General features: G+C 42.5%; 1 protein-coding gene across 1 annotated transcript in view; it reads left to right on the top strand.

Moving 5' to 3' along the window:
* PDE8A (phosphodiesterase 8A) overlaps positions 1-22,407 on the top strand; it is an 82,265-nt gene extending 59,858 nt beyond the window's left edge. Inside the window, exons 7-22 of the mRNA XM_083371019.1 lie at positions 909-987; positions 2,974-3,111; positions 4,665-4,753; positions 4,867-4,918; positions 5,590-5,632; positions 7,393-7,470; positions 8,429-8,499; positions 8,872-9,036; positions 10,634-10,682; positions 12,326-12,461; positions 12,622-12,820; positions 15,703-15,920; positions 17,118-17,250; positions 19,600-19,767; positions 20,084-20,213; positions 21,430-22,407. Coding sequence (XP_083227145.1) covers positions 909-987; positions 2,974-3,111; positions 4,665-4,753; positions 4,867-4,918; positions 5,590-5,632; positions 7,393-7,470; positions 8,429-8,499; positions 8,872-9,036; positions 10,634-10,682; positions 12,326-12,461; positions 12,622-12,820; positions 15,703-15,920; positions 17,118-17,250; positions 19,600-19,767; positions 20,084-20,213; positions 21,430-21,536 — 1,855 coding nt within the window. The 3' untranslated portion in view covers positions 21,537-22,407. The remainder of the gene's footprint in view (positions 1-908; positions 988-2,973; positions 3,112-4,664; positions 4,754-4,866; positions 4,919-5,589; positions 5,633-7,392; positions 7,471-8,428; positions 8,500-8,871; positions 9,037-10,633; positions 10,683-12,325; positions 12,462-12,621; positions 12,821-15,702; positions 15,921-17,117; positions 17,251-19,599; positions 19,768-20,083; positions 20,214-21,429) is intronic.
* The last annotated feature ends 1,643 nt before the right edge of the window (positions 22,408-24,050 follow it).

The raw sequence follows: 24,050 nt of genomic DNA, 5'->3' as shown, positions 1-24,050 counted from the left end.
GGCTTCACAGTGCTTTTACAGCCCTCTCTAAGCTGTTTACAGAGTCAATATATTTGCCCCCAACAATCTGGGTCTTCATTTTGCCGACCTCGGAAGGATGGAAGGCTGAATCAGCCTTGAACCGGTGAGAATCGAACAGCCAAACTGCAGGCAGCCGGCAGTCAGCAGAAGTAGCCTGCAGTACTGCATTCTAACCACTGCGCCACCACATGTATAATGCTACATACAAAGTATATAGCAATCTGATTTATGGAGATTTATGTGTGGTGTATAATCTGTAATTATTGTGTAAGCCAGAGCTACATAACCTAATGGGTTTCAGGCATGCCTATGACATTAACGTGTGAGTTGGGCGGCCATATAAATTTATTTAATAAATATATTCCAAGCTAGGCTCTCACCAACAGGTGGCATACAAATTACTGAAATAAATAAAGGAAGGAAATTTCAACGTCCTTCTCAAGGCTTCCAAACATCCGACGAATTCAAACATTCTTCAGGAGTAGAAGGAACTTGGAAGGCAAAAAGTCTGGGAAGAAGGATTGTACCCATTGGATATGGAGTTGCATTAGGCGTTTAGTGGGGGATTAAAAAGGGGTTGGAGGTAATAGGTGGAATGACTGAAAGGTTCCACTTGGAAAGACCGAATCCTACGGTAGAATTGAAAACAGCTCTTTAGCTTTCAAATTTGATCCCCTGCTGAGCTCAGGAAACTGAATTAAAACATCTCCTATGGGTGACTGTCCAATCTTCTTCAGCCTGCATGATTTCATGGCACCTTCCCATTGTTTTATTCTCTTTTTATGACTTCTTCAGTTCTAAGCCATTCTTTTCTTTCTGGATCTTGAAAAGTCGTGTGATTTAATTCTAATTGCCTCTGCTTCTTTTTCCACTCATTTGCATTTCAGGGCTTGTAATTCGATATTTACGGCATTAGATAAAAGTCAAGAAGCCACTGAGATTACAAGTGAAGACCATGTAATACAGGTATGCTCTGGTTTTTTTTTTATGAGTGTCAGATATTGTCCTGTGGTTTTCTATGATTTTATTCTTTTGGCCACTTCATGTGCACAGATAGGCATTTACAGACCTAAAACATTTAAACCTGTGGGTATTGAATCACCTTAGAATCTGTCCTTAAGGCTGTGCATATTTTTCTGACCTTTCCATGGAGAGGAAAAAATCCATTTCAAGAACAAAACCTTTTTAGATAAGCATTTATTTCTGTAGACTCTATCTTCACAAAGCTCCAAGGAGTTTATGACAGTTTGTATTTAGCACAAAGTCATTAAAAAGCTTAGTGATGTTTATCTTGATTGTCTGAAAAGCCAGGTGTATGCATTTCAGAGGGAGAAGGAAGTTTAAAAGTAAAGGTAAAGGTTCCCCCGCACACACGTGCTAGTCGTTTCCGACTCTAGGGGCCGGTGCTCATCTCCGTTTCAAAGCCGAAGAGCCAGAGCTTGTCCGAGGACGTCTCCGTGGTCATGTGGCCGGCATGACTAGACGCCAAAGGCGCACGGAACGCTGTTACCTTCCCACCGGAGTGGTCCCTATTTTTCTACTTGCATTTTTACGTGCTTTCGAACTGCTAGGTTGGCAGAAGCTGGGACGAGTAACAGGAGCTCACTCTACTACGAGGCACTCGGGATTCAACCCGCCAAACTGCCAACCTTCTGATAGACAAGCTCAGCGTCCTAACCCACTGAGCCACCGCGTCCCTTGTGAAGGAAGTTTAGCACGTCCTAAAAATAAGATCCTTGTGTCTTTTATGCATCTCTTTTTGGGTGGAAGAAATGGGAGATTTTTAGCAGAATCAGAGTGCAATTCAGTTCAAAGCATCACCCAAACAAATGTTGGCTAATGCTCCAAACAACGGGCATGGTTGCAAAAGGCTTTCATTTTACTTTCTTGATGAGATTAAACTGTATCTCCCAGCATGCATTCCTGCCTAGGATGTCTGAGGTAACTAATAATTCTGCCACATCCAGGGGGCCATTGAGATTGTGTGGGATTGGAAGGTAGCAAGACCAGTTGGTTCACAAATGAAACCAGTTTTGGCCAGTGAGGGCTAGATTTGGTCTAGCAGACGTGAAGTCATGCGGCACAGTTTTTAAGAGAAAAGCTTGATTTTTAAGACTGCTAGGAAGAGAAGGCAGGCTAAGTTTCGATCTTCAATATCTTTATATAACCGCTGGTGGACTCCACTACCCCATAATCCATCTTGAATTAATTCTTCAGTTCTCCCATCAGCACCTTATTGCATTCTTTCTCAAACCTTGGTGGTTTTAAGATGGATGGACTTCAGTTCCCAGAATTCCCCAGCCAGCATGCAGGCTGAGGAATTCTGGCAGTTGAAGTCCACCCATTCTGGCATTTATGATGTTCTGTGGTTAATCTGACCCATGGACTCTGCTGAAAAAAAAATCATATACAGGGGAACAAGCTATATCGGACTCTGGCTTGATTATCTGGTTGACCGACTCATTCATTTTCTGAGATTCTACAATATCTTGAACCGTAAGCCAACCAAACAGGCTAGATTCATGCAACATTTCACTCAAACAAACGAGTTACACACAGACACATACACACACACACACACACACACACACACACACACACACACAATTGCCAGAGTTTATAGCATGCAAAAATGAAGCCAATAGATTTTTAAAGAAATGGTTAAGTGTGTTACACAGTCCCACTGAGAGTGGGGTGGGGATTACCTTTTCACTAAATGCCTCGTTTAATTATTTATTTAAGCACTACAACTCCATCGCTCAAAGGGTTCCCTGTAATATGACAGCCCCTGCCCTTAGATCCGTGTCAGGATCTGCTTTAGTGAAAATAGTTCCAGACAGTTTAGAAAAAAACGTGCATCAAGGCTGAATACTGGATCAGTGCTCAGGATGAATTAAATGAAATTCTTACATTCTCACTTACGTTTGTTTCGTCTTTCTTACTGTTTCACAGTATGTAAATCCTGCCTTTGAAGCGGTAATGGGCTATCAGAAAGGCGAATTAGTAGGAAAGGAACTAACAGAAGTGCCTACAAATGAAAAAAAAGCAGATTTCCTTGACACTATAAATTCTTGCATCAAGTTTGAAAAGGTAGGCATGGGCCTGGTTTTTGTGTAGCGAGGTTATTCAGAGTGGTTTGCCATTGTTTCTTTCCTAGGGCCGAGAGAAAGTGATTGGCCTAAGGCTCCCCTAGCTGGGTTTGGGCCAAAGGTGGGTCTAGAACTGCCCGTCTCTTATTTCTAGCCTTTTCTCATTGGGAAGAGGAAAGGTGATAAAATATATCTTTGTAAGGCAGAAGCTTTTCACTGAGAATTTATTGATATTTCCTCTTTGTTTTTAAATTACTTGTTTGGGGTTTAGTCTACAATAGATCAAAGCTACTGGCTGTAGTTTGGGACTCTGTTGGGAAGCATAGCTATGGGTCTTTTTGGGCCACCCCCTACTTGAAGGTTGCAGTCCATTACTGCAAGTGACGGTATGGAAGTGGGAAGGGTAGAGCTTGGAGGAGTCCTTGGTGCTCTCTGAGCTTGGTTATTTATTTATTTATTTATTTATTTATTTTTATTTAATTCCATTTATATCCCGCCCTTCTCCGAAGACTCTGGGTGGCTTACAAGCTTAGCAGTAGCCTTCATTCTATGTATAGGCCTGCTTATTAGGGCTGAAATATTTTACATTGCAACATATTTTACATTGCCCACCCTGGATCTGCTGTATTTATTTATTTTATTTATTTTAATCCCATTTGTATCCCGCCCTTCTCCGAAGACTCAGGGCGGCTTACAAGCTTAGCAGTAGCCTTCATTCTATGTATATGCCTGCTTATTATTAGGGCTTTCACACACACACCCCAAGCGGCATTATTACAAAGTCACCTTATTGCCCCCAACAATCTGGGTCCTCATTTTACCTACCTCGGAAGGATGGAAGGCTGAGTCAACCTTGAGCCTGGTGGGACTCGAACCTGCACTAATTGCAGGCAGCTGGTGTTACTTAAGGAGGCATTAGCCCACTGCTCCACCAAGGCTCTTTGTTTACTTGCAGACGTTTCATTACCCAAGTAGTCAACATCATCGGTGCTAGTCTATAGATAGTTAGTTTGGGTAATGAAACATCTGCAAGAAAACAACCAAGCTCGGAGAGCACCAAGGACCCTTCATTTCAACCCTACAAATTATCGGGGGGAGCTTTATTTGGATCAGTACATTCCATTTTTTTTTCAGAACTAAAGAACTAAAGAAGCATTGAACAGCATCCAGCATGCAGGTGCTAATAGCTCCCAAAATTTCAACCTCCAGCTGGAAATCTCATGAGAATTGTAATTCAATGTTGGTGGCCTTCAGGGGTAATTAGCTGTAATGTATACGACAGAAGGTTCCAGTTAGATGCCAAATGGGTGACAGACAAGAGGGGAAACATCTGAGCTAAGCAACAGAAAAAGTCAAACAGAAGCGCAGTAGGAGGTTGTAGCAGACGGTACAACATTGTGCCGACGCCAGGAAAGGGTAGAGTTAGTTGCTAACCCTCACAAGCAGTGCTTTCCTTTAAGCAACCATCCTAGATCAGTGCAGGCCAAGGAGTCGGAGATCTGCTTTGAATGGGCCATCTTTTAAGGTACAACATTCCTCTTTCTCGATCTACAGGAATGGCAAGGAACTTACTATGCCAAAAAGAAAAATGGCGAGAGCATACAACAAAATGTGAAGATCATACCTGTTGTTGGACAGGGAGGGTAAGTCTTGTTGTGCAGTCAAGGTTTAGCTGTGAGCAAAGGACTAGTGGAGTCACTGACAAGTTGGAGACCAAAATTATTCTCATTCCATTCTTTTTGTTTCCTTCCTGCAGAAAAATTAGACACTACGTGTCACTTAGTAGACCGTGCAATGACAACAATAAGGTAAGGGATGATGATGATGATGATGATGATGATAATAATAATAGAAAAAAGTCTGGTTCATTATTATTGCAATGCCAGGTGATGCATGAATTGAAGAGAAACAGGCAGAAAAAAATAACAAAAAATTATGATGTGCAAATTGAAGTTGAGTGACTGTGAAGGAAGAAATCATAGTAATAGAACAGGGGTGTCAAACTGCCAGCCCATGGGCCGCATGCGTCATGGCAAAACCACGCCCACCCCATTGCCAATAGGGGAAAAAATTACGATATGTGGCGACACATCACGTGATGTTGCGAGTTTGACACTCCTGTAATAGAAGCTCAATACCCAAAGGGAACTTATTAAACCAAAATATCCTGACTTTGCAAAAAACCCCACCCTACTCAGAACTACCTATATACCTAAAGGTTAGCTTAATAGCTCTTAGGTCAATAGTTAGGACTTGAACTGTTAAATTTTTACCAATCCCAAACTGTGAATCAAACTGATTAAATCTTAAATAGGAATAATAATAAAACATAATAGATTTATTTATTTAATCAAATCAGTTTCAAGGCTACTCAACCCCTCAACAACTGTTGGTGCCTTACAATTAAAAAAAAAGTAATTCCGGGGTGATTCTTACAACTTGAATTAATTGTACCTTTTTTGCTCTGATTCGTTCATAGGCGGAAAAAATCTGCGAACGGGTGCAAGCCGAGTCCCAGACAGGTATAATGTTGACACTCCACAAAATTGGTTGCGTTTCCATAATTGCTTTGTTATTCTCTCTTAATTGACTTTGTGTCGATGTGGTTCTTTTTTCCCTCTTAAAAAATGGGTGGTTTTTTTGGAATTAGAGATATTAACAGTGAAAACCTTAATACAAATCCCTCCAATTATCTGAGGTTCTGTGGTTGCAGGAATTTTAGCTTGTTGGCTGAACTAAGCTTACCTTTGCATTATTGTGTAAAGTAACGTATTTCTTTGGGCCCAGCAAATTGTGTGAACGCAGCCGTGGTTTGAGAACTCAAGCTTTCGATGCACGGACTGTAGGAATTGTAGCAAGGAGACTGAAGCAGAGATGATAACTGCTCAAGAAAAGCAATAATATTTACATAGCCATATAATGCTTTCCTGGGAGGGAGACTAAATAAGTACAAATAATGGCAGCTGTGTTTCAAAACTGATGGGAATCGAAGAAACCTTGACTGTTTCAATGTGTACATTATGTAGGACTCCAATTTAGCTTACTCCCCCCTGTAATAATCATGGATAAAATTTCAATAACTTAGATTTAATATATCAAAGGGCAGAAGTTGAATTGTACCCTGGCTAGAAATAGAACTTGCGAAGGGCATGTTTGTTTGGCTGCTGCTATGACAGGCTGTAGATACTGTATTTAGTATTTGTAAGGTCAGGCAAAATCTAATTTCATTAATCTGGTCCACTTTGGGAAATAAAGTTTGGCTCGGTAAGGTTTGTTCTCTTTGAATATGAAGAGAAAAATAATAATCTCCCCCCCCCCAAAGCAAAACACTGATCCGTTCAGGAGTTGGATGGGGTGGGACATTTTTTGTGATTAGAGGAAAAGCTGCATGGGGAGAAACAGCCTCTGGATGGATTTGTATTTAGAAGAGAATAGAGCTGGAAGGGACCTTGGAGGTCTTCTAGTCCAGCCCCCCGCTCAAGCAGGGGAACCTATACCATCTCAGACTAGCGACTGTCCAGCCTCTTCTTAAAAAATGTCCAGTGATGGAGCGCCCACGATTTCTGGAGGCAACTTCCGTTCCACTGGTTAATTGTCCTCACTGTCAGGAACTTCTTTACTTTTTGGAAAAGAAAAATGTACAAATTCTGTTCCAGCTAGTTTATTCCAGGATAAAAAGGAGCAACAAAATGTAGGTAGTCCTTGATTTACAACCTTTCATTCAGTGACTATTTGAAGGTACAATGGCACTGAAAAAAGCGACTTTCAGCCGGTCCTCGGACTTAGAACCATCACCTCATCCCTACAGTTGTGCGGTCAAAATTTGGGCGCTTGGTAAACAGCAGGCATACAACGACTGCACTGTTCTAGAGCCATAGGATCACCCTTTGCGAACTTCCCAGCTGATCCCTGACAAGAAAGTCAGTGGGGGAAGCTTGATTCTCATAATGACCACATGATCCATTTAGCAACTGCAGTGGTTTGTTTAACAGCAATGTCCAAAAAAAAAAGAGTGTAAATTCAGGTGCGATTCATTTAACCACCACTTTGCTTAACAACCGTGGTCATAAGTTGAGGGCTTCCTGCAGCAGACTTATTTCATGTTCTTAGTTCAAGGCTGAATCAATCTTATCATCGGGATAGAACGAAGTAGAACCGCTTCCAGTGACCAAGTCAAAAGATTAACAATTTGGGGCCAGCTTCAGGAACGATCAGCCATGAATTCCCGCCTCTTGCGAAGAGAGCTGTTCTTTCTCATGGTCTAATTTCTTTGTTTTTACAGATATCCAGACCTGCAGACACAAAGACAGGAGAAAAGGCTCTCTTGATGTCCGATCCACTACCTCTCGAGGCAGTGACGGTATATGATTAGCTTTTTTTGTTGTTGTAAAATTACCTTTTTAAAATTAGGTAAAGGTAAAGGTTCCCCCGCACATGCGTGCTAGTCGTTTCCGACTCTGGGGGCCGGTGCTCATCTCCGTTTCAAAGCCGAAGAGCCAGGGCTTGTCCGAGGACATCTCCGTGGTCATGTGGCCGGCATGACTAGACGCCAAAGGCGCACGGAACGCTGTTACCTTCCCACCGGAGTGGTCCCTATTTTTCTACTTGCATTTTTACGTGCTTTCGAACTGCTAGGTTGGCAGAAGCTGGGACGAGTAACAGGCGCTCACTCTGTTACGCGGCACTCGGGATTCGACCCGCCAAACTGCCGACCATCTGATCGACAAGCTCAGCGTCCTAACCCACTAAGCCACCATGTCCCTTAAAAAATTACCTTCTCAATAATCAGAAGCTTTGGGTCTCCTGCTTCCTTCGAAACCCATGACACAAGCTTGTCTTCATTTGGGGATTTTTTTTTTTTGCAGTGATGTAAACTTTGGGTGTCTAGCTAGGCAAATGCCTGCATGCTGTTCCCCCAGCTGCTGTTTTTATACTTCAGCCAGACTCAGCTGGTGAAATTTGGATGTGCACAAGATCAGGCAGAGCCTGGGGGTGGAGTCAAAGGAGCAATCAGCCTGGAATCATTGCGTTCCCACAAGCGGGTCTAAATCTTAAATTCCATCGATTCTTATCTAGTACCAGTTTAGTTCTGACCATTAGTTGCCTAAATTCTTTGGTCTAGGCAGTTAAATTAGTTTAACTGAAAGCTATCATGTGATCCTGATTCTTCGCCCCTGGACAGGATGCTTGCTGGCTTTATGTTGCAATGTAAAATATTTCAGCGAGCAGAAAACTCTAATATTCAGTAAGAAGAGCAACAGTTTGGGGAAGCTAATGCCACCAACTCATGGGCCCCTTCATTTTTTTTCTTCACATAGGAGGTTCTCAGAGGAGGCACTCGTCCATGGCCCGCATACATTCCATGACGATTGAGGCACCTATAACCAAGGTAAGGCACTTCTGTGTGAGGTCACTTCAATCTGTTGGAAACTTTAATTCTCCAGCTGTAAAACTCCCATTCTTTGCCTGGTGTTGCTCTCAGCCCAACCCACCTCATAAGGCTGTTGTGGGCAAAATAGGAAAAGGAAGGTGTATTGGATATCTCCGCTGTCTTGAGTTATTTGTAAAAATAGTAAAAGCTGGATATGAATGAATGAATGGATGAATCAATCAATCAATCAATCAATCAATCAATCAATCAATCAATGAATAATACTCAGCAAATTTAGATGACCCATCCTTTTGAAAGATAAATGATTTCAGGGAAAACATATTCCCTTTAGGTAAATATAGGGTTATTTCTTTTCTTTTCCCTGTTTAGGTAATAAATATTATCAATGCTGCTCAAGAAAGCAGTCCCATGCCAGTGGCCGAAGCGTTGGATAGAGTCCTGGAGATCTTGAGGACTACTGAGTTGTATTCTCCACAGCTTGGCACAAAAGACGAAGACCCACACACAAATGACCTTGTCGGTGGCTTGATGACGGTAATTAAAATCAAAATATTCGATGGAACGGCTGATGGCCTTCAAATCTGCTCACTGCAGCTAGCTTGCAACGATAGTGAATCCCCGGCCTGTCGCTTCTGTGCAAGCTGCAGGTCTGCAAATATATTGACAAGAGTTTCTTGCGGATTGAGCATATCCAGAACAAATACGGGATTAAGAAGTTTCATGTAGCATTTGAATAAGTCTTCCTTTTTTTTCTCCCTTTTTTTTATATATATTTTTATATATTTTATATTAATAGTGTTTGTAGTTATCCTATATGAGCTGGAGAGTGATAGATTTTAGAGTTTACGGTTGTTAGCATATGGTTGTTTATGATTCTTTTTTTTTTATACCTTGTACTTAGCTCTGGGAAGTCGGGGGGGGGGGAGGGGGGAGGGGTAAGGAGGGAGGGATAGGGGAGGGGTAGGGGGGTTTGTTAAAGATAAAATGTATGATAAAACTTTTCAATAAAAAAAAAGAGTTTCTTGCGGCTTCCATTGATCAGCCAAACCGGTTTTAGGTGGAAAATCAGCTCAGCCTTCAGCTGGATAATTTAGAAACGTCTTGCTGATCAGTCCAGCCTATTTTAAATTGATGAGCGGCTTGCCTGCTCAGCAGAAAGACCCGCTTATTATTATTTTTTTTTTTAAAAAAAGCTTTTATAAAACTCTTAGTTTGAAGATGCATAAAGTTCAATTTGCTTTTAAATGTATGGATGGCTTCTTGACCAAGACACCGGAGGCTTTTATCAGAGTCCCATTGTAAGGGAGATGAGCGACATGGCAATTTAATAAATAAATAAGCATAAAATACAGTAAGCAGTCGAAACAAACGAAAATCTTATTGGTTTCCAATGTGGAGTATTAGGCAATCTCTTGCTTGGAAACACTCCTGATTTTGCCTCTCTTCTTTTAAATAGATAAAATTGGATCATGCAGGTTTGTTTAGCCAAGGAACTCAATAAATGGAATTCTGCTACCTAGAAAGCTCCAGAGTTCCTCATCCAAGTTCCTCATGGATAAGGCAGTGGAATTTGAATTCGCTACATTTGATGGGTACCAGATGGTGAACGTTGTCCTAGATCTTATAGCCACCTACTTTACTGGGCCTTCCACATGGTATTTTGAAGGCCAGTTAAGTGATAATTAGCATAGGAGTGGTATGGTGGTGAGCTCCCACCTCACCACCAGGAGGCTATGGGTTCGATCCCTGGTAGCAGCAGATATTGTCTCTCTGGGCGCAATGACTAATTGCTATGAACACCGCATAGGCATTAGGAAGGGCATCTGGCCAGTAAATGCTCAGCTCCATCCAGTTGCCCCAAGTCCACTCCGATGCAGGGAATTCCAGGGTCTTTAAAAGGGGAAAAAGTGATAATTAGCATATTTCTTTTAGGATCAGCGATAATAGAATTTGCTTCGCTTCAGCCAATTGAGAGTCTGCTTCTTGCTTCTAGACTAAATGGAGATGGATAGAGGGTTCAAACAACATTTTCTCTATTTATATTCCCCTTGTGCCGTTACATATCCCCAAAGGGTAAATTAAAGAAGGGTCTTGGTTTCATTCTACATTCTTTTTCAACTTTACTCAATAGGATGGACTACGAAGATTATCAGGGAACGAATACATATTATCTGCAAAGCGTAAGTACCGCTCTTTACCATACTCAATAGGTGTGACCTTCCACAATTTCACTTTGGGTGTAGCACAGCCAAAAAAATGATCTTGAAGAGAGACAAACAAATAATAAGCAATGTGCAGGGTTGTGTAATTGCTGCTGTGTCATCACACCCTGGTTGGTCACGCTAAATATGCCATGTTAAAGAGGCATATAGTTTTGAAAGGGTATCTCGTTTGCTAAGAAGCTTAAAGTTTCGTCAATATTTTGAAGATAGCAGGCCAGCTTGCAGACCTAATAGACAAAACAGAAGGAGGAGGAAGAAAGAGAGAATATGGAGATTAGTTCTTGAGGCTAAAGCAAAGCCGTTTGGTCTAGAAAGTGGTCTCCAGTTTTTCAGTGTTTATAAGGACACATCCCATCACCTTAGCTGCTGTAAGTCAGGGGCCTCCAATCTGGGCAACTTTAAGACTTGTGGACGTCAACTCCCAGAATTCTGGGAGTTGACGTCCACAAGTCTTAAAGTTGCCAAGGTTGGGGACCTCTGCTCTTAAGTGATGACAAAAGCCAGATCATATTTTTCACCATTTTTGCCATCTCAAAAAAAAACCCTTCCAGCTAATGGAGTTGGTCTTTCCAGTGGGAAGAGGAGAATCACAGAGATCGTCCTTGAATTACAACCATTCATTTAATGACCGAAGTTAGAAAGGCACTGGGAAAAAATGACGTGACCGTTCTTCACACTTACGACCATTGCAGCATCCCCACGGTCAGGTGATCAGAATTCAGAAGCTTGGCAATTGGTTCACATTTATGATGGTCGCAATGTTCCCAGAGTCACGTGATCCTCTTTGACAACCTTCTGACAAGCCATAGTCAATGGGAAAGCCAGATTCACTTAAACAACTGTGTTATTAACAGCTGCAGCCATCCCCTTAACAACTGTGGTGAGAAAAGTCTTAGAGTGGGACAAAACTCACTTAACACCCGTCTCACTTAGTAATGGAAATTTTGGGCTCAACTGTTTGTCATAAGTCAAGAACTACCTGTATCAAGTTGCTCTTAAGTGCTCCAACCCTGGAAGTTTTTAAGAAGAGACTGGACAACCATTTGTCTGAGATGGTATAGGGTTTCTTTCCTTCTTTCCTTTCTTCCTTTTCCTTCCTTCCTCTCTTTTCCTTCCTTCCTTATCTCTTCCTTCCTTCCTTCCTTCCTTCCTTCCTTCCTTCCTTCCTTCCTTCCTTCCTTCCTTCCTTCCTCTCTTCCTTTTCCTTCCTTCCTTATCTCTTCCTTCCTTCCTCTCTTTTCCTTCCTTCCTTCTCTCTTCCTTCCTTCCTTCCTTCCTTCCTTCCTTCCTCCCTTTCTTCCTTCCTTCCTTCCTTCCTTCCTTCCTCCCTTTCTTCCTTCCTTCCTTCCTTCCTTCCTTCCTTCCTCTTTCCTTCCTTCCTTCCTTCTTTCCTTCCTTCCTTCCTTCCTTCCTTCCTTCCTTCCTTCCTTCCTTCCTTCCTTCCTTCCTTCCTTCCTTCCTCTCTTTTCCTTCCCTCCCTCCCTCCCTCCCCTTCTTATTCCTACTCCTACTCTTACTCTTACTCTTTCCTGGCTCTGTTTTCTCATTCGAGTTCCAGGTGCGCCTGTAATACTTCCGTCCCTGTGTCTTTGTTTTTTTAGAAACCCATCAAGTACCGGGCAGTTTGATCTCGCCCATCTCCCTGAACGACATCCCGCCCAGCATAGCTCAAGCAATGGAAAATGAAGAAGATTGGGATTTTAATATTTTCGAATTGGAGGCTGCAACTCATAAAAGGTTTGTAGGAGAAGCAAAGAAAGTTACAGGAGTAGGAGCAGTCTGGAAGAGATTGATCTCCTGGGCGCAGGCTCTTATTTCTCTTACTGTTTATTTTGCTTTTGATGCAGCAAGAATATGGGGAAATGAAGCACCCCCCTTTTGTTTCTCCCCCTTCCAGGCCTTTAGTTTATCTTGGCCTCAAACTCTTTGCCCGCTTTCGGATCTGTGAGTTTCTCGGTTGCTCCGAGTCTACTCTGAGGTCTTGGTTGCAAGTCATAGAAGCCAATTATCACTTCTCCAACTCTTACCACAATTCAACCCACTCGGCGGATGTGCTGCATGCCACGGCCTACTTCCTCTCTAAAGAAAGAGTAAAGGTAAGTCTGGGAAAGAGCAAAAGTAAGTCTAAGGGGCTGCCACAAAGGAGAGGGAGGTCAGCCTCTCTCCAGAGCAGGCAGGAAAAGAAGGCAGGACGAGAAGCACAGGATGGAAGCTACTCAAGGAGAGAAGCAACCTAGAACTACAGTGAGGAGAAACTTCCTGACAGAACAGTTAACCAGTGGCAAGGCTTGCCTTCAGAAGTTGTGGGTGCTCCAACACTGGAGGTTTTCAAGAAGAGGTTGGACAGCCATTATTCTGAAATGGTATAGGGCAGGGGTCTTCAAACTTGGCCCTTTTATGACTTGTGGACTTCAACTCCCAGAATTCTTCAGCCAACATGCCTGGCTGAGGAATTCTGGGAGTTAAAGTCCACAACTCTTAAAAGGGCCAAGTTTGAAGACCCCTGGTATAGGGTTTCCTGCCTAGTGGGAGTGGGGGATGGACTAGAAGACCTCCAAGCTCCCTTCCAACTCTGTTATCCTGTAATTCTGGTAGCTTAGGAAAAGAAACTCGGAAACAACCTTAGCTGATTATTGCCTCCTCTGGCCTTGGGTTGCCTACCTGAATAAGAAAACCCAAAGTCCCTTTCAAAGCTGTTTCCCCACCATTTGCAACCAGTGGCTTCTATCTGCAGATATTTGGGATTTAAACTGCAGGCAGAGAGTGGATTCTCTGCTGGTAAGCTTCAGATCAGTTTGGATCTGCAGCATCAACTCTTCCTAAGCCTGGACAACCCCAAAGAAAGTATGTATCTTACAGCGCTTGGGCTATCACTGTTCCAGGAGATCCTTAATCAGCTCTGTGTATATATTCAAGCAAGATTTGAGGTTTGCGTAAGCATCGTGTTCCAAGGAAACTGCTCGGGTGGCCTAAGAAATGCATTTTTTTTTAAAAAAAAGGAAGCTTCCACTGAGTTTGTTCCTTGCATCAGGAACAAACCATCCACAAGTATAACTTATGGGAAGCAGCAATGGATGGAATGTCAAAGTTCAACGTACCATCTCTTTATTTTAGGGTGCTCCCTCTCATGCTCTGCTCCTTTTCCCAACCTCCAATTTTCCATCTGCCAGATAGCATTTTGTGGCTGCTGCTGATTTCTCATCGAGCTATTTTAGAAATTTTTCCTCCCTATTACTAAGTTGTTCCCCACTGCCGCCTTTAAGATGGTTTACACTTCTGGATACTTTGGCATTCAGGCATCTTGTCCATGAACCTCAGGCTTTTATATCAGGTCCGTGTGAGGAATTTATCTATTTATTTGTTTGTTTGTTTGTTTTTGTTTAGTGTATGACATCTACAGAGGTCATGTGATCACTGATATGTAACACTAAAAACATGTGTGTGTGTGTGTGTGTGTGTGTGTGTGTGTGTATATATATATATATATATATATATATATATATATATATATATATATATATATATATATATATATATATATATATATATATATATATATATATATATATATATATATAAAGGTAAAGGTTCCCCCGCACATGCATGCTAGTCGTTTCCGACTCTAGGGGCCGGTGCTCATCTCCGTTTCAAAGCCGGAGAGTCAGCGCTTGTCCGAGGACGTCTCCGTGGTCATGTGACCGGCATGACTAGACGCCAAAGGCGCATGGAACACTGTTACCTTCCCACCGTAGTGGTCCCTATTTTTCTACTTGCATTTTTTACGTGCTTAAGAACTGCTAGGTTGGCAGAAGCTGGGACGAGTAACAGGCGCTCGCTCTGTTACGCAGCACTCGGGATTCGACCCGCCAAACTGCCGACCATCTGATCGACAAGCTCAGCATCCTAACCCACTGAGCCACCGTGTCCCTTTTATCTCTCTCGTGTGTGTGTGTGTGTGTGTATGTGTGTGTGTATGTGTATGTGCCTAATGTGCAATCAGCCCAGGTTCGAATCTCAGAAGGGTATGGCTGACTGATGAGAACAAATAAGTTTGAAATGCATATCAGTCTCCCTTTAATTCTTTGTTAGCAATCCAAAAAAATTTACACACACACACACACACACACACACACACACACACACATGTTATTAAGTGTTTGTTAAGTATTTAGAACACCTTGCTAGGCCCCAAACATGGGACAAATCTTAATTCCTGTTTCAGCCTAACCCAAGGCCATCCACAGGCAGTAGTCACAGCAGTAACAGCTCATAGTTGTGTAAATCCAAAAAAAATTTTTACACACACACACACACACACACACACATATATACACTGCTCAAAAAAATAAAGGGAACACTTAAACAACACAATGTACTGTATTTAATAATAGGATGTCTTATTTTCTGTTCCCTTTATTTTTTTGAGCAGAATATATATATGCCTTTCAATTAGTGACTGTTTGAAGTTACAACAGAACTTGTGTGATCATTTTTCACACTTATGTCCATTGCCGCAACCCCCCCATAGTCATGTGATCAGAATCCAGGTGCTTGGCAACTGTCTCATATTTATGACGGTTGCGGTGTCCTGGGGTCATGTAGGTCCCCTTTTCCAACCTTCTGACAAGCAAAGTCAATGGGGAAGGCAGACTCATTTAACAACTATGTTATTAACTTAACAACTGCAGGGATTCACTTAACAATTGTGGCAAGAAAGGTCGTAAAACAGGACAAGACTCACTTAACAACTACCTCATTTTACCTTATGTGGCCGTTGAGTCAAGGACTACCTGTAGTTCAATATCTAAGGAAGCCAACCATCTAACCACTTTTGGTGTGACTGATGAGTCACACCCCAGGCGCCTTGAAATTTCCTGAGGGGAGATTCTTGAACTACAACTCTTACAGCATCCATCTTTGTGACGTTAGGCTCTCTCTTCCTGAGCCTCTCCCAGCCTCTCCCTCTTATTCTTCTCAGGAAACCTTGGATCCCATTGATGAAGTCGCTGCGTTGATAGCTGCCACCGTCCACGATGTGGATCATCCGGGGCGAACCAATTCTTTCCTGTGCAATGCAGGAAGTGAACTGGCCATTTTGTACAATGACACGGCTGTGTTGGAAAGCCACCATGCAGCCCTGGCCTTCCAAATCACCACCCGGGATGATAAATGCAACATTTTTAAAAACATGGAGAGGTAGGTTTCCTAAAATACCCAGATTCTTTAAAACTAGACTGCCGGCGTAGTTTTGAAAAGGATCTGTTTTGACTGCATGATGATAGAATACGGAGGGGGGGGGAAGAGTATTTCGAGGGGAAAGGTGTAATGAATGTGGGTTATTTTATACATGTAGTTAGAATAATGCAAAGGATGGATCTTTTTTTTTTAATTTCAATGTAAAAAGAAATACTGCAGAGGGATATTGGACAATCTAGTTTAATGAAGAAAAGGAGCAGGGGTGACATGATAGCAGTGTTCCAATATCTCAGGGGCTGCCCCAAAGAAGAGGGAGTCAAGCTATTCTCCAAAGCACCTGAAGGCAGGACGAGAAGCAACGGATGGAAACTAATCAAGGAGAGAAGCAACCTAGAACTAAGGAGAAATTTCCTGACAGTTAGAACAATTAATCAGTGGAACAACCTGCCTCCAGAAGTGGTGAATGCTCCAACACTGGAAGTTTTTAAGAAGAGACTGGACAGCCATTTGTCTGAAATGGTAATAGGTTCTCCTGCTTGAGCCGGGGGTTGGACTAGATGACCTCCAAGGTCACTTCCAACCTTGTTATTCTGTTGAATTGTCTTCTTTCCAAGAATTAATTTACCACAGGCAGGGAAATGTTTTCATTGGAGATCTGTGAAAGGATTGTGCCTGCGAAGGGGGAGATGTGTGGTGACTACAACGAAGTAGCAGTTTCCCAGGAACAAGGGAGCACATTCCTCAGAGTTGGAATGAGACAGGAGGCAACACAGCCCAGAGCTAGATCAGCGTGGTGGAATCTGTATGAAGGAGCAAGGAAAAGTAATCTGTCTGGAAGTCAGTCTGTATGCAAAACTATGGAGTCCAATTAATGACGTGGTCCAGACTTTCCCCAACTGGCTTCTAGACTTTTGGACTGCAGCTCCCATAATTCCAAGTCTTTCCTCAGCTGGCTGGGGAATTCTGGGAGTGGAAGTCCACTCATCTTAAAAGTTGTCAAGGTTGAGAAACACTGCATTCGGCATTACAATTCAGGAACACCTTTTGGATAAGTTTTAGGGGCCACACGTAGGAAACGAGAGCGGATCCAGCCCTGGCTTAAATGTCAGGTTGGTTTTTCTTCGCAATGTTGCCTGAAACCCTACCATTAAATATTAAAACCCTGCCCCTATTTTTCCCATTTTCTTCTTTATTTAGAAATGAATACCGAACACTGCGACAAGCCATTATTGACATGGTCTTGGCCACGGAAATGACCAAACATTTTGAGCATGTCAACAAATTTGTCAACAGTATAAACAAGCCGTTGGCTGCCGTTGAAGACAATGGGGTAAGCAGTCCTACCAAGAAGTAGATTTGGAAAGCAAAAGTGCAGCTGGCTCTTATACATTTAGAAATGAATTCCTCAACTTGGTGGAGCAGTGGGCTGATGCCTCCTTAAGTAACACCAGCTGCCTGCAATTAGTGCAGGTTCGCGTCCCACCAGGCTCAAGGTTGACTCAGCCTTCCATCCTTCCGAGGTAGGTAAAATGAGGACCCAGATTGTTGGGGGCAATAAGCTGACTTTGTAATAATGCCGCTTGGCGGGGGGGGGGAAGCCCTAATAAGCAGGCATATACATCGAATGAAGGCTACTGCTAAGCTTGTAAGCCGCCCTGAGTCTTCGGAGAAGGGCGGGATATAAATGGAATTATAAAAAACAAACAAAAAAAAACTTACTTCAGGTTGATCAAAGACTGACTAAGAACCCAGGAATGAACCGTGTTCCTTTAGCAAAAAGGAGATAATTTTATCAGCAGAAAAATCCAACTTCAAGTTCTTCTTCAATCAGAACATTTTATTGGCTCTCCTTGGGATAACTGCAATCTCTCATCCGGTTCCTACATCTAGTAAACAAGCAAATAGAGTAGGTATTCTTGAAACAAGCTGTTAGTTAGTATGTCTCCTAATTCTCTGAGGAACATATTCCACAACATATTAAGCCACGCTTGGCTTATTTTCATTATGTTACATAGATGTGCCTGTAACTTTTGTCAAGGTAGCTTAGAACCCTAAAACCACAGAGTCACAAAAGAGGAGGGTAATGCCTTTACTCATTTTATTCCAATATGAAATAGTTATGCCTTTTACTACTTCTACGTGCCGTGTTGTGGAAGATGTGGCTTTTGGTCTGTTCGCCACTTCATTCCTGCCAACAGCTGAGGAGGAAATCTTTTCAAAATTTGGGATTTTTGAAGTTTCTAAATTTGGGATTTTAAAAACCAGGGATCCACCCTTTCCCGAAGAATTAACTTGACGTTTTTCCAATGGATGCTGTGATGCTTTTGAGAGTTCATCTCCTTCGCGAAAGAAATCTCTGCCTTTTCTGAAGTTCTGGGAGAAAAAGACGTGCTGAAAATTCAGGGTCCCTTTAGCCTTTTTTGCTTTTTTTTTCTTTCCTCTGCTGTTTACTTTTGCTTGGTGGATTGAAATCTTCCTCTGTGTTCGGAGGGCTTTTTAGCAGCCTTTGCAGAAGCATTTCTGCACTCTTCACAAAGAGCTTCTTTGAGAGTTCCATGAACTGTTTCCATTTATTCAGCAAAAAACTGGATCAGGCCCAAGTATTTTAAAACAGGAACTGAAGCTCCAATTCCTTTAGTTATCCCAGCAGTTTTTGGATGAATGTTGGAAAGCTCTTGAAGACATCATTTGGGGAGGGGAAAAAAATGACCTCATGAAGAGGCTGAGCTTAGGATGGGAACTGAGATGCCCGGATTCTGTGACCGCTCCCTTTGTAGGGTGTGCGTGTAGCAACCTTTCCCGTTCATGAGCCTCCTTTAAAATTCACACATTTCTCCAGAGATTCTCTACAGAAACGGAAAGGTAAATTGGAGTAAATATCAATGTGCGCCCATCTGAATTGCTTAAGCAAATCAAAAATTAATCTACCTGCTTACCCAGCCCGCTGTATCTGATACAGTAAATACAAACAAGGATATAAAAACAAAATCGTGTTCCAGGTTACAGAGGTATTCTGCTTGATTCTGCTTTGAATAAGTTCCATCGCAGTATGACTTTGGACATCACACTTTAAGGAAGATGAGAATAGATTGAACCAGGATCAGGGAAAAGCTACAAGGATAATTAAGGAACTGAAATCTAGTCCCTACAAAATGTTGGGGGTACGGGATATGTTGATTAACCTTGAGAAAGAAGACTTAGGGGGAACGCTTTTGAAGTATAGAAAAGCATCAAGGTTTGTACTTTGTAGTTCCAGAGTAGAATAATAAAGTTCAATGACAAGATTTCCATTCAACCATAGAACTGATGGCTGAACTCCCTTTACTGGATGTGTTTAGGCAAAAGAGTTCAATCAAGAATGCTATAATTTGAATTTTGACAGTGAGGAGAAAGTTGGCTTTTATAGTGGCCCTTCAAGCTTCATGTTCCTATGATTCTAGAACTGTTATTCTGGAACTGTTACCATCACTTTAGTATCTAAGGCCGCCATTTTGCCAGTTCCTGGTCTTCATCTTGCAGTGCCAAAAAGTGAAGCTTAATTGCCAGGTGAAGTCGGACAAAAGCTATTCTGAATCTATGGTGAGAGAGAGAGAGAGAAAGAGAGACGGGGAGGGAGGGAGGGAGGGAGAGAGAGACAAGTATAGTTGACAATAATATTTGTAAATTGTGTTTTCCTAAGAGTTCAAATGGCGATGGTGATCCCATCAAAAACGTCCTGACGTCTCCTGAGAATCGAATCCTGATCAAAAGGATGCTAATTAAGTGTGCTGATGTTTCCAACCCCTGCCGTCCATTGGAACAGTGCATTGAGTGGGCAGGTCGCATCTCAGAGGAATATTTTGCACAGGTGAGCTAAGATAGAAAGCTGAAGAAATTCCCGCTGGATGTCAGTCTTCATTTTTCCCAGGAGATGAAAAACAAAATGGAGGTGAAGGTGAACCTTTTCTGGCCTCTAAACCTCTTTGGTGGTGGCCCTGTTCAATCGAACAATGACACTTCAGTTTCTTGCCATGTTGTCGTATTTCTCAAATACACAAGTGGATCTTTGCTCCTTCCCTGTCGGTTTCAGATACACAGCATTAATGGGACTAGAGGAGATATTGTTAGTAGTAATAAACCAAATAATTGTGTGCATTGGGGTTTTTTTTGTTTTTTTTTTGTAGACCGATGATGAGAAGAGGCAAGGTTTACCTGTTGTGATGCCGGTTTTTGACAGGAATACTTGCAGTATCCCTAAATCTCAAATGTCATTCATTGATTATTTCATCACGGACATGTTTGATGCTTGGGATGGTAAGCCATTTCTTCTCCCTGACACAGAAGAAAGAGAAAAAAAAACATTTTTTCATGACCTACCAGTAGGAACTGTCCATCTTTTGCTTATTCTTCATTACTGATTAGATTGTGGAAGGATTATGAGGGGGAGGGAAACTTATGGTCCTGATTGAGTTGCTCAAGGACAAGAGTGGGCAACCTGTGATCCAGGATACTGTATTTTCCGGCGTATAAGACGACTGGGCGTATAAGACGACCCCCCAACGTTTGAGATGATTTTCATGGGTTAAAAAGTCGTCTTATACGCCGGAAAATATGGTAGGTTTTGTGTGTGTGTGTGTGTGTGTGTGTGTGTGTGACTTATTCTGAATTCCTTCTGAATTCAGTCACAGTTTTGTTCCATACAGTATTAACTTTGTGAACTCTAAAGCTTCCTTTTTCTGCTATGTATTCCACACGGACAGTGATTAATATTTATATGTAAGGATGTAGGTTTGTAGATATGTTGTATATAGCACGTTTAAATGCGTGCTATGTATGTATACACTTTTGAGAGCAAGCAATTTCATTTTTAGTGTGTGCCAATGTGCCCATAGTAAAAAAAATGACAATAAAGGTTATCTTATCTATCTCTCTTGGTGACATACTACTAAAAATTGGCAGGTTGCTTTCTGCTGTTTTCAGGTGGGAAACATAAAAACAGGGATATCAAATCTAAACGATCTTAACTCTGTTTTCAGTATTGTAATGATTAAAGGGCAGTCGTGGAGGTAAAACTCTGCCCACAGCCTAGAATTTGATCCTAGCAGGGCTTAAAGTTGGCTCAGCCTTCCATGCTTCCCAGTGCAGTAAAATGAGGTTCCAGATTGTTGGGGGCAATATGCACATAATAAATATTTATTATTATTTATAATAATTATAAATAAACCAGCCAGAGAGTGCTATAAAGTGCTACGGGACTGTATATTAGTCTAAAACTTATTGCTGTTGCTATTGCTACTTCCTAGCTCAAAATCATGAAAAATAGGCACCCATCTGTTTTCAGCCCTTATGATCAAGAAGAGCTCTGGGGGGGGGGCTGGGGTACCAAAAAGGAGGGACAGCTTGCATCTCTGAAGCTGTAGATTGTCCATAGCCCCCCCACCCCTCACAATTAAGAAAACAAGCCCCCAACTTTCCCAATCTTTGGACCCATTACCAAAGGTGACAATAACTTTACCGTTGTCTTTTCTAGCTTTTGCAGATCTACCAAATCTGATGCAACACCTAGACAACAACTTCAAGTATTGGAAGGGGCTGGATGAGAAGAAGCTGAGGACTCTTCGGGCGCCCCCTGAATAGCTATCAGACCATCAGACATGTGTATCGTCTTTCAGGAAGCTGGTTCCTTTAAACTTGCCTTTGGTTGCGATTTTTCAGATTGGTTTGGTCTCTTCGGGATGACACCAAGACCTTTTTTGTTCCCCGCCATGGGGAGGTTGGACAATCTGAAGAGCCTCAAGGTCAGAAGGACCCTCTTCTCCATCCATCATCTAGCAATGGAAGAGGTGACTCTACTTTTCAAGCTGAATTACACTGGATGGATGCCCACCTCAGAGAGAATTGTAGGGTGGGCCTAATCGCTCACAATATCAGCATGCTTGGAGGTGATGTTTGGAGAGACCCTCTTCTTAGCGTATGGTTCTTTAGAAGAGCAAGTGAAGGAGAAGAAAAACGCTCCTCACCGTGTGGAACTCATAAACGTTATGAGAATCTTTATCATGAGCACTAAAACAATACAATAAATTGAAACAGGTACATGGAACAATCCGACACTGACAATACGAACTCCTCCTGAAGGAGCTCTCCTTTTTTTTTTAATCTTCTGAAATGGACTCGACTGTATTTTTTCACGTCGCTGAAAGGGCGGTCACTGCATCCCGAGCACTACTGCGAAAGAGTTCTCTCACGATTTAGTCGCAAACGGAAGCAAACCAATGGACGCCTCTCCTTCCCCCTTGCCCTGTAGATTTTCTGAAGCTGATCGTTAGGCCCCTCTGATTAAAATATGTTTTATTTATTTTGTTAGATGTTGAATATTTTCTATCAAATTTATAAAGACTATAAATGCCAAAGCCAACCTCTAGACCCGTTAACGGTTTTTCATGATTCCTAACTCATCGTGCATTTTCTTCTCAGATTGCAAAAAGGGCGGGCAGCGAATATGACCTTTTATTGCACATGGGAAGCGTGGGTGGGTGGGTGGGTGGGTGGGCGGAATTGATGGCTATGTTGGTTTTATATTAGAAAAAGTCCTCAAGTTACAACCATTTGTTTAGCAAGCCTTTGAAGTTACTGTGGCCCTGAATAATGGTTACAAGCAGCCTTTGCAATTCCCTTCCTGACCGGCGCCTCTTGCACATGGAATGGGACAACTCACCACGGGGAAACTCGCCGTGGGACAATTTAACAATTCTATTTATTTTAAATAAATAAATAAAACGTTTGGATTTTGGCCATCCACATTTCATTCTGCCCCTCCTTTTGCATCCTGTCTTCGATGATTCTATTCCACCGTTTCTTTGATATCGGTATAACTCTCGCCCTGCAGTGAGTTGACCGTGGCAAGTAGACCACGGACATGTGGCAAGCTGGCCGCGGCGAGTTGTCTGTGGTGAATTGTCATAGACCCCTCTTGCCCATCCTTGCTTTACGACTGTATCACTTAGCAACAAAAAATCTGGTCTCAATTGCTGTTGTAAGTTCAGGGACTACCTACAACTAAGTCTTGAGTTCTTATCCAAGGTCGAAGGGGATGTTCTGGACTACCTTGGCTGCTGGCTTAGTAGTTCAAAATAAGGGCATCTGTGCATGGTGGATTCAATAGGCACATCCTGCCCCCTTATTTATTTTTTTTTGCAAGAGGCTCCCTTTTTCTCTGACCTTTGCACAGAGAAAAAAATGAGGAAGGCCACCAGGCTGCTCGTAAAGATAACCGAGTTGTGGCAATTGCTAATACGGGCAGTCCACTCCACTTATGGCCATTTGTTTAGTGACCGTTCAAAGTTACAACCCCACTGAAAAAAGCGATGCATTTTCACTCTTAACGATCATTGCTGCATCCCCACGGTCACGTGATCGAAATCCGGACACTTGGCAACTGGCTCTCATTTACGACTGTTGCAGTGTCCCGGAGTCAGGCAATCTCCTTTTACGACCTTCTGACAAGCAAGGTCAGTGGGGGATTTGCTTAACAGCCTTGTTACTCACTGCAGTGGTCCTCGTGGGGCGAGAAAAGTGGAGCAAAACTGCCTCAACAAGCTGTCTTGCTTAAAACGGAAAGTTTGGGCTCTGTTGTGGCAATACGTCATGGAGGACTCCCCAGAGAAGGCAAAGAAGATGCTGAGCTAAAACACAATTCACCAAAAGAGCCTCGTTCATCAGACACGTGTGTGAGAAAGTTAAAATATTACACAACTTTGCTCTGTTATTACGTCTCCACTGTGGATATTAGACTCAGGCTAATAAGTCCAACTAATACGGACGTGGTGGCTCAGTGGGTTAGGACGCTGAACTTGTCAATCAGAAGGTCGGCAGTTTGGCGGGTCGAATCCCGAGTGCCGCGTAACAGAGTGAGCGCCTGTTAATTGTCCCAGCTTCTGCCTACCTAGCAGTTTGAAAGCACGTAAAAATGCAAGTAGAAAAATAGGGACCACTCTGGTGGGAAGGTAACAGCGTTCCGTGTGCCTTTGGCGTCTAGTCATGCCAGCCACATGACCACGGAGACGTCCTCGGACAAGCGCTGGCTCTTCGGCTTTGAAATGGAGATGAGCACCGGCCCTTAGAGTCGGAAATGACTAGCACGCATGTGCGGGG

Source organism: Vipera ursinii (genome assembly GCF_947247035.1).
Source record: "Vipera ursinii genome assembly, chromosome: 11".
In the NCBI taxonomy this organism is placed as follows: Eukaryota; Metazoa; Chordata; class Lepidosauria; order Squamata; family Viperidae; genus Vipera; species Vipera ursinii.
Note: the sequence above shows the minus strand (reverse complement) of the source record. Positions and strands in the feature narration are given on the sequence as shown.